Genomic DNA, 15,933 nt, shown 5'->3' on the forward strand with positions numbered 1-15,933 from the left:
TTTCGAGGTGGGGGAGCCTCCACAATAGCTTTAACTTTTGCAGGGGCCTTATGAAGACCTGCAGAATCGATGATGTGTCCCAAATATTCAACAGAGGGCTTGAAGAATTCACACTTGTCTTTGCGAACTCGTAGGCCATACTCTTCCAGTCTTTGTAGGGTAGCCTCTAAATTCTTTAAGTGATCCTCTTCATTTCTTCCAGTGACCAGGATATCATCCAGATAGCACTGAACTCCTGACAAGCCACACAAGATCTGGTCCATAGCCCTCTGGAACAGGGCGGGAGCCGATGTGATTCCGAAGGGTAGGCGACAGTATCGATAAAGCCCCTTATGAGTCACAATAGTCAACAGCTCTTGGGACTTTTCATCGACGTGCATCTGTAAATATGCTTGACTCAGATCAATCTTACTGAACTTTTGTCCCCCAGCCAGGCCTGCGAAGAGGTCATCAATGCGGGGAAGCGGGTATTGCTCTGCACACAACACTGGGTTGACAGTGACTTTAAAATCACCGCAAATCTGGAGAGAGCCATCTTTCTTCACTATTGGAACGATAGGAGTGGCCCATGAGCTATGGGTAACTGGTATTAGGACTCCATTGGTGACCAGGCGCTCCAGGTCTGCTTCAACTTTTGGCCTGATGGCATATGGCACAGTTCGGGCTTTCAGATATTTTGGTGGACTGCCAGGGTTAATGTTCAATGTCGCAGTGATTCCCTTCATACTTCCCAAATCATCTCCAAAAACAGCAGCATGTTTCCTTAGTATAGGGGTTAGACTGGTTTCTTCTTTAGTCATCCGGTGCACTTCTGCCCAGTTCAGCTGAATCTTCCCAAGCCAAGACCTACCCATTAAGGCTGGGTAGTCAACTCTCACCACAAACAGTGGCAATTTAGCCGCCTGTCCATTGAGCTCCACCTTAACATCAATAGTGCCCAACATGGGCACAGCTTCACCTGTATACGTCTTCAGAACAGTTTTTGTTGCCTTAAGCGGAAGATGCTGTAGCTTTTCCTTATACACAGTCTCAGGAACCAGCGAGACAGTTGCACCGGTGTCTAGTTCCATGCGTATAGGTTTGCCCTCCAATAAGGGGGTTACCCAGTATTCATGTGAGCCCGCTGCCAAAGACAAAACATGCAGTGGCACTTCCTCTTGTGAGGAGGTGTCACCTTGATCATCCTGGGTCTGCTCTAGGGTATGCAAGGTTCCTCTTTTTGTCGGCCAGACCACAGGCCTCTTTTTCTTTTGTTTACAGGCACACTCAATGTGTCCCTTTTTGCCACAGTGTCGACACACCAGGTCCTTACACCAGCATTCTGATGCCTGGTGACCCAGCTTACCACAGCGGTAACATTCTTGACTCTGCACCGTTTTGTGGGTCAGTTCTTGTGACACTTTTTGCACCCTAGGGGATGCACTGATTATTGTGCCTCCCTTGTAGCCAGTTCCATGGAGACAGCAATATCAACAGCCTTCTGTAATGTAAGCTGAGCCTCTGTCAGTAGGCGCTTCCGTATAGCTTCACTGCAGAGGCCACACACTAACCTGTCACGCAGGGCATCATTTAACATCTCTTTAAATTCACAGTGTTCTGCTAGCTTTTTTAAAATGGCTACAAATTGTACAACTGTTTCATCTTCCTTTTGGTCTCTTTTGTGGAACCTATATCTTTCAACAATTACCAGTGGTTTTGGGGAGAAATGAGACCCCAGGATTTCCACAATGTCACTGTAAGATTTAGTCTCAGGCTTAACGGGTGTAGTAAGCTGCGTAGCAGAGAGTAGGTTTTAGCCCCTACAACAGTTAAGAATATTGGCACCTTCTTCGCTTCTGTAATGTCATTTGCAATACCAAAAAGCTCAAAACGCTCAGTATACACATGCCACTGCTCTGTATTCTCATCAAAAGGCTCCAGGGGCCTGGTCAGAGTAGCCATGATTTTTAGTTTCACTTTCACAGTCAGTGCAAACAAGCAGCTTTTTTTCTTTGTTTGGTCTTTACCTTGACTTCTACTTCCTTCTGTTACTGGAGCAGCACCAGGATCCCACCCTCGTCGCCAGTGTTATGTCCTAGGGGCAGCCGGTGTAGGAAGCAATCACTTGAGGCCAGAGAGCAGACAGCTAACCAAAACCTCCATTTTATTTACAGAAACAGAGAGCTCACTCAGCCGGTTGAAACCGGCTGAGCTATCCCTTAATAGTCTAACTCAGTTGCCATAGTCACAAAACCCATGACAACCAAATACACAACACTTATGTTTGCCTAGGGCTCAGTAATGGGTTAATCTGGCCCTGGATGTACCAGTCAGCACATTGTATAATCCACTCTATTCAAGCTGTAACACAAAATAATCACCGTGAGCTTCTTTTACTTTAATATCAGTATAACTCTGTTGATTTCAATGGACATATGCCTGATTTAATTGAGAAGCAGACTCAAGCCCAGTATATTTTCTTCAACAGCTGAAGACCTGAAACGTGCAGCATTTCCTCACAAGAATAGCAAACAAACACACAGGCGAGGGTAAAAGTCAGACAGAGGGCGTGTAGGTGTTCCAGCTGCTAAGCCCAGTTTCCTAACCCTCTGTGGAATCCACACCTACTGCGGTGTTCCCTTCCCTCTCAAGGGAACAGACTGAGCCTTGAAGGCATTCTTACACTCCTCTTCACAGGATGAAGTTCAAACCTGACCACTAGCATCACAGCTCAAACAGGGGTTTGTGTGGGCGCAGGTAAAAATCTATTTCAAATATTTAAAAACAACAACAAATAGTATGATTTTCCTCCGGTACCCCCGTGTTGCCCTCCTGTCTGGCCTCAGGGGACTATGCCAGAGTATTGCTTACCACATTTCCAGCTAAGAATGAAAGAGGAAGGCTGAGTAAAATTATTAGTTTACATTTTCTTTCTGCTTGTTTTTAAGTTAGGAAAAAGCGTCAACATTTATAACCAGAAACTGGTTCGAATGGTAACTTGGCAGAGATAATTTGCCTGCTCACTTTCTGATGGAATGGCTAACTTGCTTTTTCATTCTGCGAGTCATCTGGCCCTTGCCTACAGTACCATGCTAAAAACTATTTTAATTTCCTAGAGCACTTTGTCTCCACACACAAGTGTACTCCAGACCATTCAAAATCTCGCATCTGAAAGCTCAGATCAGCGCTTAGGCACTGAAATGCCTATTTTATACAAAAAAGGGTGAATAGATGGACACGGCCTTATTGGAGATTTAGGTGTCCTATTAATGTGCCATTAATCCATAATGCTTTTGGATCCCACACAATTATTATGCTTGGAAAGGGTACTAGTTTTCTTTATCATGGAATAAGAGGAAGGGTTGTGTTGGCAATTCTGCAATGGCATCCCTATGTGAAACATTTCTCTGTCAACATACTGAACCCAAACCCAGCACATATAGTTCTAATCACGTCAAACTCCCTGAAACTAAAACCACTGAGGTTAGAACTGAGCAATCAGGAAAGCTTGGCATTTGATTTAGATGAATTATTTCAGGTTTGGGAGTGTGGACCTATGGTGCAATGGGTTAACACAAAGTTTGAAGGCCTAGGTTCAAATCTTACTTAAGAACAAAAGTGAACATGGATTTGACTGGGCAGGAGGTGGGATGGGAAAATTAATTCTAGTCCTTAGTAGATGCAGGGGCGGCTCTAGAAATTACACCGCCCCAAGCAGGGCGGCGCGCTCGCCGCCCTTCCCCGGTCCCGCGGCCGGGGCAGAAGCGTCCGCAGCGGGTGCGCTGGTCCCGCGGCTCCGGCGGAGCATCTGCAGGCATGCCTGCGGAGCTCCGTCCGAGCCGCGGGACCAGCGCACCCGCCGCAGTCATGCCTACGGCAGGTCCGCTCATCCCGGGGCTCCGGTGGAGCTCCCGCAGGCATGACTGCGGAAGGTCCGCCGGAGCCAAATGCCGCCCTGCCGGCAAAATGCCGCCCCACGCGCCTGCTTGGCGCGCTGGGGTCTGGAGCCGGCCCTGAGTAGATGTCTGTCTAGTATAATATCATACAACTTGGCACAACCGCCATTCTGCTCCAGTGTAGCCCAGGACAGAAATAACAGCGGGTCAGGCCAGATTTGAGCTGCTCAGCAGGTCAGGATTGCAGTTTGCTGGCAGAGTTCCATAGGGAAACTTGTAAGGCATCCACCAGCAATATGTCTGGCCCTGGACAGTGCTTTTAGTCTCTCCATTTCAGGGGTGTAAATTATTTTTCATAAATCATGTTGAAGCCGGCACTAGCACTTCCAGGAGCATCTCAGAGACAGAAATACAGCAACAAATTAGGTTTAGGAGGGATTAAACAAACCTCAGTTATATATCAAAATATACTGGTGGAGATGCCGGTGGTTTTAATTACTTTTCTTTTTTCTAAGGAAAGAAAGAAAATTAAAAACAAAAACCAAAACTAACCCGCCAGCCCTACTGAGACCTTGGAAGCCTTTGCTGGGCAGGTTTGAGGTGATAAAAAAAACTGCAGAATGTGGCTTAGGACAGTTACATAAGAGAAAACGTCAGTGTAATATGAAGATACTGGGCCAAATTCTGCTGTTGGTTACCCTAGGGGTAAACTGGCATCATTGCAATTCTTATGGGTAAATATCTGGTGTGACTGACAGCAGAATTTGGGACACTGTATTCTAATTACAAAAGAAGAACAAATCATTACATTCTTTTAAAATCTTGTAAAAAGTCATAAACCAAAAATAATTAACAATTAGTCGAACAGGGAGTGCCGTTACCCTATGGGAATGAAGAGGTGGTCTTCTAGAAGCTCCTTTAGCTCTTAATGCCCCCTGCAAATGCAAAGGGTCCAGAGAGGTGAAGGGAAGAGGTGTTCAGGTGCCAGATAGGCCCTCTCCTTTTACAGAACTAGTCTGTATCAATTCATTTTTTTGGTGATACGTCCCCCGCTCAGACTTCATTGTGAATAAAACTGTGCTAGTACAAGACCTTTGAACCACTTAAGTCCCACTTAAGCCCTGTTTTGAGGATGTAAGTGGAACTTGAGTGGTGCATAAGCCTTGTGCTGCTCCTCTGCATAGGGGTGAATTTCATCCTATATGAGGATTCCGCTGTATTTTTCTGGTAAATATTTATCTGACTAAGGTATTACACATTGATCAAGGGATTTCCCCACTAAAGGCTCCTTTCCTGAATGTAACTTACACTCTCTCCCCTTCCACTGCCCCCTCAGAGTACTGGCAAATGTGCACATTGCCTTTTCTTGCAAAAGGCATTGCCTACAGCAGGAAAAGAAAATTGTTATTTATGATAGCATTTTGCACATTTTTCTGGGTGCTTAATGAAGCCTGAACTTCAGTGAAGCAGAGAGAGTGCTTATTGTTGAATTTTTTTCAAGATCACTGCACAACAAACAGAAACTGAATAAGCAATTAAGTTAACTGGCTTTACACTCATATTGTCCAAGGATTAAGCTAATTAAGGCCATACTCATAGGGATTCATTGTAGCTCCAAACAATCTGCTTGCTATTTTGTAGTTGTTGTGGTCTGAAAACGAATCCTGGTTGTTTTCTTGCTGTTAATGATGACACGTTACAAATACAGGATCTTCTAGTATTATTTAATATTTCTGTTATGTCAAAGATCCTGATCAAGACTTGGACCTTGGTTAGCTGCCATACAAACATATGCTAAGGCATGTTCCCTGTGCTGAAGAATTTCCAATCTCTTAAATTCAAGAGCATTGTTAAAATAACTAGGAATTTATACATATATCTTCATTGTTGTTGTTTTTTTAAAAGAACAACTCCTGCTTTAAGTCTGATCCCTTAAAATGAGGACTCTGTGAAAACAGCATCTCACTACAGGACTGTTTGTATCAGAAAATGGGTTCTCAAGCCTGCTGGTTGCAGAAGGAGAGGAAGCAAAAGAAAAAAGAAAAAAAATCTGTTGTAACATGGGGCTGCAGTATGGAAAAGGCTGAGAAGCACTGCCCAAGAAAAATCATCAGAGATATACAGTGTGTGTTAACAGCAGGTTCATTCCACAACCAGGGCTGAAAATGGGTTGGCCACAAACAAGTAAATGCAGACCATTTTCCACATCCATTACATGCTATATCATACGAGTTGCACTGTTTGCTAATGTTGAACTCAGCTGACCTAGTGATCAGCAGGTTTCAAAACTGCTGATACCAATGAATTTTCATTTCATGATGTTAACCCACTATAGGAGGAAATGCATGCAGTGTTGTTGTAGCCATGTTGGTCCAAGGATACTACAGAGACAAGATGGGTGAGGTAATATCTTTTATTGGACCAACTTCTTTTCGTGAGAGAGAGAAGCTTGAAGCTTGTCTCTATAGTAGGAAAGGCAGTCTTATGGTTAAGGAATTAGGACTGAGACTCAGGCTACGTCTACATGCCCCCATCCCCCAGGTCAGACTACGGGGGTGTGAATTGCAGCATGCCCCAGTGTGCTGTACTGTAACTTGCCCGTGTGGACACTGCTGGTGCAAACTAGGTGTTCTGAGTATATTTTTGTGTGATTCACGCAGATACAATGGTGATGGGATGCCATATAGATGGACAGAAGCAGGTTGGTTAAAGATGCCCCACATTAAGTTTTCCTAAAATCTTAAAGCTGGCTCAGGAGCCTGTAATGAAGAGACTAAAAGAAATGGGGCAAAGTGAAGGAACCTCAGAGTTTCACATTGAGTGCCCTTGATAGAAAAATGTAAATTACTGAGTGATGACAACAATGGAAATAGTAAGGAAAAGCAGCAGCAGCAGCAACAGTTAATTTACATTTTGCACCTGTTAGTCAAAAAAATACTTCTAGCAAGATCTGTAAGTCTGCAGGCTTTTCCCCTTCAACCAAAGGCAGATGAAGGTTTCCTGGGGCCCTGGCCCAGAGCAAGTGGGAGGCCCCTCTCCACCCCTTCTGCCTGCAGCCCTGCCCCCATTCCACTCCTGCCTGTGGCCCTGCCCACAGCCCCACCCCTTTCTGCCCCTTTCCCAGGGCCACCCCTGTTCCACCCAAGGTCCCCCTCCAAGACTCTCCCCTCACTGCAGCCCCGCAACTCCTCTTGCTCCTTTCTGCCACCCCCGCCACACCGTGGCCCCAAGACCGGAGAAGCTCTGTCCCCATGCCATGGCCCCAGGGCCACAGAGGGGAGTGAGAGCTCCACCTCTTCCAGGGTTGGAATGGGGGTCCGGGTGCTGGGGCTTCCCCCCCAAACCGTGCTTCTGCAGGGGACCAGAGTTGGAGCGCTGGGGCTTCTCCCTCATGGCTTGCCTGGCCCCAGCCTGCCGCCCCCCCGAGAAAGGGCCGCCCCAGGCGGGTGCTTGCCCCGCTGGGCTCTGGAGCCGGCCCTGCCTGGCGCTTCTGCCGGAGAGGGGGGTCATGTATGGGGGCATCCCCTGCCGCCCCATGGCTTTTGCCAGGATCAGGGGCTGCCCCTTCTACTGGTACTTTTCTGTAACTAAGAAACTAATACTCCTGGACACAATTAGAGCCTGATTCTGTAGCCCTTAATATGGCAAAATTCCCATTCATTTCAATGAGCATTTTGATAAAGGATTGCAGGATCAGTACCTTAATCTGCAGATGAGCCTCTATAATAACCTTCCAAATTAAGGGGGCCATCTAAACCAGATGCATTTAGAACAGGACTAAAAACAAAAAAGATACATTGATTCTGAATAAAACAGAGCAACAAACACATTCCCTTCATTACTGATTCCCAAATCAACTCTTCAAATATACTAATTCGTAACCGAAATGCTTCTTTCCTTATAAAATGAGATCTTCAGATGGAAGGCAATATTAAATGCAAAATAAAAGTTACAACAACAACAACAATAATAACCATTAAGAATAGGAAAAATGAATTTAAAATTGTAAACAACATGAACGGCAACATGCTCTTCCATAAATAGAAATTAAAGCTCTGTGATTTACACTATGGAAGGGCTAAAACACCCAAAATAAGCTTCCATGAATGTCTCAACAACACTTTTAAGGTTAGCCTCTCCCAGCAATTACCAGAAAAAACAGAAAGATTTATAATGTAACAGTCACCAACCTCAGATCACGTTTTTCTCCAGTGCCTACCATTTAAAGCTATAACCATTTCCACTGACTAGATTTTCTCCACAAAGTACAAAACAAAATACAGGTGATTCACACTTCAGTGATTCCTTGATCTCTATTAGCTTCCCTTCATTCATCATCAGCAGTCATACTGATTGCATGAGTTCACTAATTATCTCTTGAAGCACCAGACAGGAGCTAAATAATCACAAATCACCCTCTTCCTCAAAACAAGCATCATACTGTATTGTTGTAATCTGTCTTTAGGGCCTAAATACCTAAGGCATCAAACAGGAAAAAACTTGCTTCTCCCCCATTTCATACTACGATGAACCAAAACTTCTGTGACTGGAGCAATTTCTCTGTCCCAGGAATCCTTTGGACTTGTAGTGATGTACCTGCTACAGCAATAGATTAGGAACAAATTGACATGTCCAGTCAATGCACTGGCCAGAGGATACAAAGTGCCCCCCCCACCTCAGACCGCTGGAAATGAAAAATGTTCATATTTTCAGGCCAGCATCCTGTCTGATCACATGACAGGGAGAAGAATGGTTCAGATATCACTTTAGGAAGGGTAGCCAAAACTCGTGTCTTTACACTTTTTAATTTGATTTTAAAATATATTAAGTTTTGGCAAATTACAAACAGGTCAGCTGTAATATCTAGTACTAATCAATTCTTCTTAGTAACAGTATGTATATTTTTATTTTGTCAAATTCTAATATCAATTATGAAAGCTAAGAGGATAAAACTAATACAAATCAATTTAATATTTTTTTTTATTAATTTAAATGTTTAACAGCACTTTAATCACATATATCAGACCAAAAGGGATGTGCATTGAAAAAGCTGTGAACAAATAAAAGGAGGATTTTGAAATGGAGAAAAAACCATCACCCCCTTAAATACAGTTTTGTTAATGGCATCCTAAATATAAATGTTCACTATCAACACCCTCTTTCAGAAACCCAGGCACATGGGTAAACCAAACGCAGGTGAACAAGTTCTGACTGTTGAAGTGATGCCTTCATTTTCCTGTTAGCACCCAAAATATCTCATTATTTGTAGGAACATTTAAAAGTCCATTGATAAATCTTTCAATCATGACCATCAGCTTTATACAAATAAATCCAGTCCTTCTCCTCTTCCTTTGTGCCAGAGCCTGCATAGCAGAAAAATGAGGCTTGATTTCTCTCTCAGATTTTACACGGGTGTAATTACATTGGCTTCAGTGGAGTGACATTCTATTTAAACCAGGATGAGAGAAGATCCAGACTCATGGGTTTCAAGTATTACTATGAATTACTGTTTTCTATGATGGCTGTTAAATCTATTACCTCCACACCTAATCGTGTGATGAAGAGAGTCTTCCTTTTAAAAAATCGTTGTCCCTATTTTTAGTGACTAATTCCACACCTGCCAAACTGTCCTTGTCTGACACAATCCTGCAGGGCTATTTCTGTCTGGTCACGTGGTACAAACTGTGCCAGTCTGTGCTTTGCCCAGCACTAGTCAACTTTGCTGTGACTCCCCTGTGTCTAACCACACAGTTAGAGTGAGGTAGGCTTTCCAGACCGTGGCAGTACCAATGAGATGCAATGGAAAGTCTTTTGAAATTGCTTGTGTATCCTTAAAAACAGTTCTCCCTTCTTTTTGTTGATGAGTAATGGGGAAGTATTGGAAACCCCAAAATAATAATACTGTTTAGCACTATATATATCCCGTTACACATTCCAAACGCTATGCAAACATTCACTCACTAATAGAGATGGGCATCTCCTGCAAAACAATTTTCATGAATATTTCCTCACATTTTTAAATTACCCTCCCTCTGGCCACGTACATTCACCTTTTCTATTATTTCCTGGGAACGTGTTAGCAGTCGAGTTTTATTTGCACAAATGTTTGCAGAAATTGAATTGTAAAGGTGCATGCATGAGTTTGCTAGAAATGGGTATGTGCTCATCTAGTCGAGGAACAGAAACAATACCATGTGACTCATCTGACCAATGACAATGCATGCAGCAAATAATCAATATAAAATATATGAAGTGTTTTTTTTAATTCTCACAGTATCCCTGTGAGGTATGTAAGTAAGTCTCTTTATCTTCATTTTACAGATAGGGGGATTAAGACAGAGGCCAGATTCTTATGTCAGTTCCAGTACTATAAACCCATTGGCCTACTCTGGATTTAATCCAGTGTAACTGAGATAAATACCAGTCCCAGAAAGGTTATAGGAGTTGCCCAATGGCACACAGCAAATTAATGGAGAACTTGGATTAGAACGCAGGGATCCCTAACCTGTGCTTATTCCACTACACCACACTGATTCTTATGCTTCAGCTAGACTTACTGGAATTGCATGCCATTCCTATGACTAGACACATTAAAACCTAGACTGGACGTAGCACTAGAAATGACACTGTAAAAAACTCCTGTATCAGCCCCTAGAGAATAGTTACCTAATAGGTCTTCTCTGGCTTAAAATTCTATGACTTGTGATTATAATCGGCAATAGAAATGATTTAAAAACAAATAGATTCATTCAAATTAAAGATTCACTTTATAAAAACAGAGTAAAAGAATACCGTATTACCTTGGCAGGTTCGTTCATCTGTTAGTAGTTTATAGCCCTTCTGGCAGCTGCATTCAAAGCTACCAACAGTATTTCGGCAGAAATGGTCACAGCCACCATTGTTTACCAAGCACTCGTCAATGTCTGTAAGGAATGGATGGGAAAAGATTAGTTTACTTTCTAGAATAGTGATAGAAATATGGGAGCTTGTCCAGTTCCCAACTAGACAGCTGTCTGATTAGAAATAGTATGTATGCAGTGTTGTTGTAGCTGTGTCGGTCCCAGGATATTAGAGATATATGAGATAATATCTTTTATTGGACCAACTTCTTTTGGTGAGAGAGAGACAAGCTTTTGAGTTACACGGAGCTGAAGAAGTGCTCCGTGTAAGCTACAGATCTTGTCTTTCTCACCAGCAGAACTTGGTCCAGTAAGAGATATTACCTTACCTACCTTGCTTTAGAAATAATATCACCAAAACATTCCCTCTTCCCACCCTTATTGGCAATTCTAATAGAGGTGAAGGATTGAATGGTCTTGGAGACTGAACTACTTCTGTCTCGTAGAGATGGTACCTTTAGATCAATCTGGCTGAGGTACTTTGGTGGAAATTGGCAGGGATGCATACACTTCTGCTGCCCAGACATACCTTCTCCTGTGGATACACAGAAGACTTTAGTCTCCATAGCTGTCGGTTTAGAACCTTTATTAGGAATTAAATTCACATGAAAAATTGAAAAAATGATTAAAAAATATGAGAGAGACAAGATGAGTGAAGTAATATCTTGTATTGGACAAACCTCCATTTGTGGAAGGGACAAGTTTTCAGGTTTACACAGAGCTCTTACACAGAGTTGGTCCAATAACCTCACCAACCTTGTCTCTCTAATATCCTGGGACCAACACGGCTACAACAACACTTAAGAAAATATGTGATTTTTACCTCTGGTGTAAATACAGGGTCCACTGAACACCATTAGTCCCTGTGTCTACCTTTCCTAATTCACTGTTAATGCAGGGCAGACTTTGAATTAGTGCATGTTGTTGTTTGTCACTTGCTTATGTATGCAATATTCCCATTAACTCCATTTGGGAGTCATGTGCATATATGAAGTGCAGGATCAAGTGTGTCACTTAAAATAATTACCAAAGTGTTGTGAAGGGCTCTGTCAGAACAGATCTGCTTCCTTTGTCAAGCTGGAAGCTCTACTTCCCTGCCCCAACTTTTCTAAGAAAAGCTTTCTCCCTTCTCCATCCTGTTAAGCCTTGCATAACAGAACCATCATATTTCCCTGAACCTCCATTGCAATATTTGCCATTTTAGCTGTCCTCTCCCAGATTAAGGACTGTGGGTTCACAACTCATTAGAAAACAGCTAATTGTTAAAGGGAACAAAAGAGCTAACTATATGCCTTTCTTTGAGATTGTATACAACAGGCGAGGTAACGTTACACACACACACACACACACACACACACGCGCGCGCACACACACACACACACAGCAGCATATTCTTCTGTGAAGGAAACAAGACCTGACATGATCTTGGAGAGTGATTTTCCCAGTGATCCAGGAAGCCTCTTACCAGCAAAGCTTGGAAACTTTTAGGAATATCAATTGGCCATTTAAAAAACAAATCCTGCTAAGAGCAAGTCTAGGTGTTAAAAGAATGATTGCATAGAAATGGAAATGTGCCAAAGATATGAATAGGGCTGTTGAGTGAGCTGGTGCAGTTAGAAAGAATTACTTTGATATATAGGAGAGAGATGAAGATTTTGAGGTGATTATTTTAAGAAATGCTTGGTTAAATTATTATTAGCACCTGTAATAAGCAAACAAGTAAATAAATCTTTTAAAAAGACATGTAATTACTGTGAAAATGTAGGGTGGTACGTATAAGTAGTTATGCCTGTTACTGTGTAATATTTCTGGATATATAAAGCAACAAAATATGACAGCAGAAGAATAACTGTGTTAGAACTTAAACCTGGATCATGTACAGTATATAACTTTATATATATATAAAACTTTTAATCACTGGGAGCCAGATTCTCTTACTCTTTCTCTTAGTAGTACCTTCCTCCAGGTATAGTCCCACTGGAGACAACAGAGTGAGTGTAAGTAAAGGAGGCAGATGCTTGCACTGCATTTACAGTTAGAGGAGTTCTCTCATTTGATACTTACATGACAAATACAAAGGAGGAAGACATTGTGATCCAGTGGGTTGATACTAAAAATTCTGGGTGCAAGGGTGAGCCCTACTGTGGGCTCGATTCGTAAACCCTATTATTAACATGGAGTAGTACCTTACATTGCAAGTTGTCCTATTGATTTCAATGGGACTATTCATAGAACAAGATACTACTCAATGGGAGTAATGGCAGAATCAATCCTCATGTGATTTTTGGAAGACTAGCTGAATTCTTTGTGCATAGGCAGCACACCTATAAAACTGAGTTAACAGAAGAAACCTTACTTGCCTGTTACATGCAAACTGAGCTTTTCAGGTTGAATCAGTGTAAAAAACAATTGGAGTGAATTCGTTGGCTATACATTTTCAAACTTGAGTGCCTGAAGTCAGGTGTCTAAAACAGTAGCTTTAGGCTTCCAAATCTGAAAATCTTGGCCTTAAGCAAAGAGAAACCCTGACTGCACTTCAGAATATCATGGCCCTAAAGACTAGAGACAGATCCCATTTGATGTCAAATTGTGGCTAAAACAGTCCCATCTCAATAAAAACAACAACAATACATCACAAGTCCTATTGACTTATTTCCTCTGCAAGTGCTTCCAGTCTTATTAATGATTCTTTCCAATCCCATTCTGCAGAGTTGGGATTGCTTTACAGATCTCATGATGAAAGACCATCACTGTTCAAGACCAGGAGATCCCAACCATCAAGCTTTTCTAGGGTATATATAATTACAGATTATAAAAATCTCCAAGCAGAGTTAAAAATCTTAGTCAAAAAGGAATTCCTGATTATATGTTAACTATAACATGTCATGTGCTGTACACGTAATAGTTACCCATCATGAAGAAGGTATCTCTTACTCATGGTAAACACACTGTGATATCTGAGCTGCTACATTGCCCTATATTCTGAGCATATGTACTCTGAATAGGAAATCACTGCTGAGTCTCAGACAACATGGTGGGGTAACTGTGGCGAAGGACTGACTGATGACCATTGTATTTCACCATGTTCAATACTAGTAGCATTTAGCTTTCCTTTCAGGGTCTGTGAAGATGATATGGGATCTAAATAAAACTTTCCTGAATCAGAGGGTAAGATCTTGAGCTGGTGTAAATCAATGGAGCGTCCGATGAAGTGGGCTGTAGCCCATGAAAGCTTATGCTCAAATAAATTTGTTAGTCTTTAAGGTGCCACAAGTACTCCTGTTCTTTTTGCGGAAACAGACTAACACGGCTGCTACTCTGAAACCTGTCATTAAAAATATAGCTTTTCAAAGTTATACCAGCAGACAATCTGGACCAGGATTTGTCCAAAGAAGAGAGAGTCCAAAGGAGAACCTCTCCCCTGTCCCCCACATGACTTTGGTACTTTTTAGTCCTTTTAGTTGAAATACTGGCTGTGGGGGTGAGTTTTCGTGCGGCCTTTCGAAACCAGGACCTTCAAAACACAATGGAGGTCAAAACTGTTAACTGCAAAAACATTCTAAAAAGCATAAATAGTGCCATGTCTCTGCTTTCACTGTATTTCTTTCCATGGGCATAACAAGATTGACAAGGTATGTAAAAATTATTTCACTCTATGGAGGGCAGAGCATTGCTGCATTTCACTTGAAAGTGAACAGTATCCAACCATATCATGTCTGACGGGTTCATATAAATTGCACCAAGCCTATATTCCCCACTATTTTTCTTTCCACAGCTATAAATAACTCTTGTTCTGAGGCATGTGAAAATAACAAATGGTCCTGCTTGTGCGAAAGGGTGAGGGCCCCATTTATCTTTAAACTGACTGGTGCCCAACCTCAGTGTGTCCAAGTGGTTGATGTGAATTGCACCAGGGCTCTAAAAAAATGTCTATCCTTCGCTGAATCTTCTATATTCACATAAATCACGGAAGGAAAAAAATGGTGGGAATTGATCATTGAATACCCAACATTCAGGAAAATTCCTGCACTCGTTACTCAGTCAAACATTCCAGTGAAGTTAATGGAGCTTTGCCTGAATGAGGACTATCAAACTGCATTTGATTTTAGCGTGTACCATTTTCAGGTGGTAACAGAGATTACATTCAAGAGGTTTCAGGTCTCTCTCTTTTTCTCTTTCCACAGCTTTCTGTTCTGCAGTATCCCAAGGAATGTGAAAATGCAGAAATGGTGCACTCTTCCACAGGGGTGGGTCTTAAAATGCCTTGAAAACTGAAGAGTTTGGAGATTGCTTTGCTCAGACAACCTGCCATTCATTTCAAATATGCAGGCTAAGGTGTGTGATGGGTTTACAATGTATTAATAACGAAACCCCGAAGGCGCTTTTTTTATTGCAGTAAGTCAGCATCATTAAGAGATCCTTTACTCATCCCCGTGACTGACACACCACAAACGCTGAATTATAAACACTGAGGAATATGTAGCAAGGTAGAAATGGAAAACACACTACAGATAAAAACCACTAGGGCATTAGAACGTACTAGTCAAAGGAATATCAGGTCATACTTATTATTTTGTGGAAGGAGGGGCATAGGCAACAGCTTCTGCACTCAAGCGTCTAAATAAGTCCCATTAACTCCCGAAGTGTCCCATTTTTCTCTCTCAATACTTTTTATAAAATTAAGATAAAATAAAATTTTAAAATGTGGTTAATACAAAGGTAGAAAAATCATCTTGAATGATATCATTATACTTTAGGAGAAATAAATTTAACGATTAGATTTAGATATGGGCATGGATCAAAACTCCTGCATCCAAACAACCCAAACCATTGGAAGATTTTGGACCCAGAATCAAATTTTACAAGCTGCCCCCTATTTCTGTCTTGGGGAACAAACCAAAACCCTATTTCTTTGGAATACCCTTAAAGTGGGGAAAATTCAGGATTCAGACTTTGCAGCTCAGGCCAATCTCAAACTACATTTTTAAATTGTGGCTCAGACCCTGCCATTCTTCTGCTAGTGCAGAGCCTACACCCTTTTGCACTCCCCTCCCAAAATCAGTTAATGAAGGTTCAAGGGTCTGTATATGTGATCCAAATGCAGGATCAGGGTCTTAACCTTTTGCGAATGGCCCACTATTTTGGTGAATGAATCCAAG

General features: G+C 42.0%; 1 protein-coding gene across 8 annotated transcripts in view; it reads right to left on the bottom strand.

Annotated features, from left to right (window-relative positions):
* SCUBE1 (signal peptide, CUB domain and EGF like domain containing 1) overlaps window positions 1-15,933 on the bottom strand; it is a 328,071-nt gene that overhangs the window by 80,222 nt on the left and 231,916 nt on the right. For all 8 annotated transcript variants that reach the window (XM_045000217.1, XM_045000209.1, XM_045000200.1 and 5 more), the window contains one exon: window positions 10,676-10,798. In XM_045000217.1, the coding sequence (XP_044856152.1) occupies window positions 10,676-10,798 (123 nt within the window). The remainder of the gene's footprint in view (window positions 1-10,675; window positions 10,799-15,933) is intronic.

Source organism: Mauremys mutica, chromosome 1, assembly GCF_020497125.1.
Source record: "Mauremys mutica isolate MM-2020 ecotype Southern chromosome 1, ASM2049712v1, whole genome shotgun sequence".
NCBI lineage: Eukaryota > Metazoa > Chordata > Testudines > Geoemydidae > Mauremys > Mauremys mutica.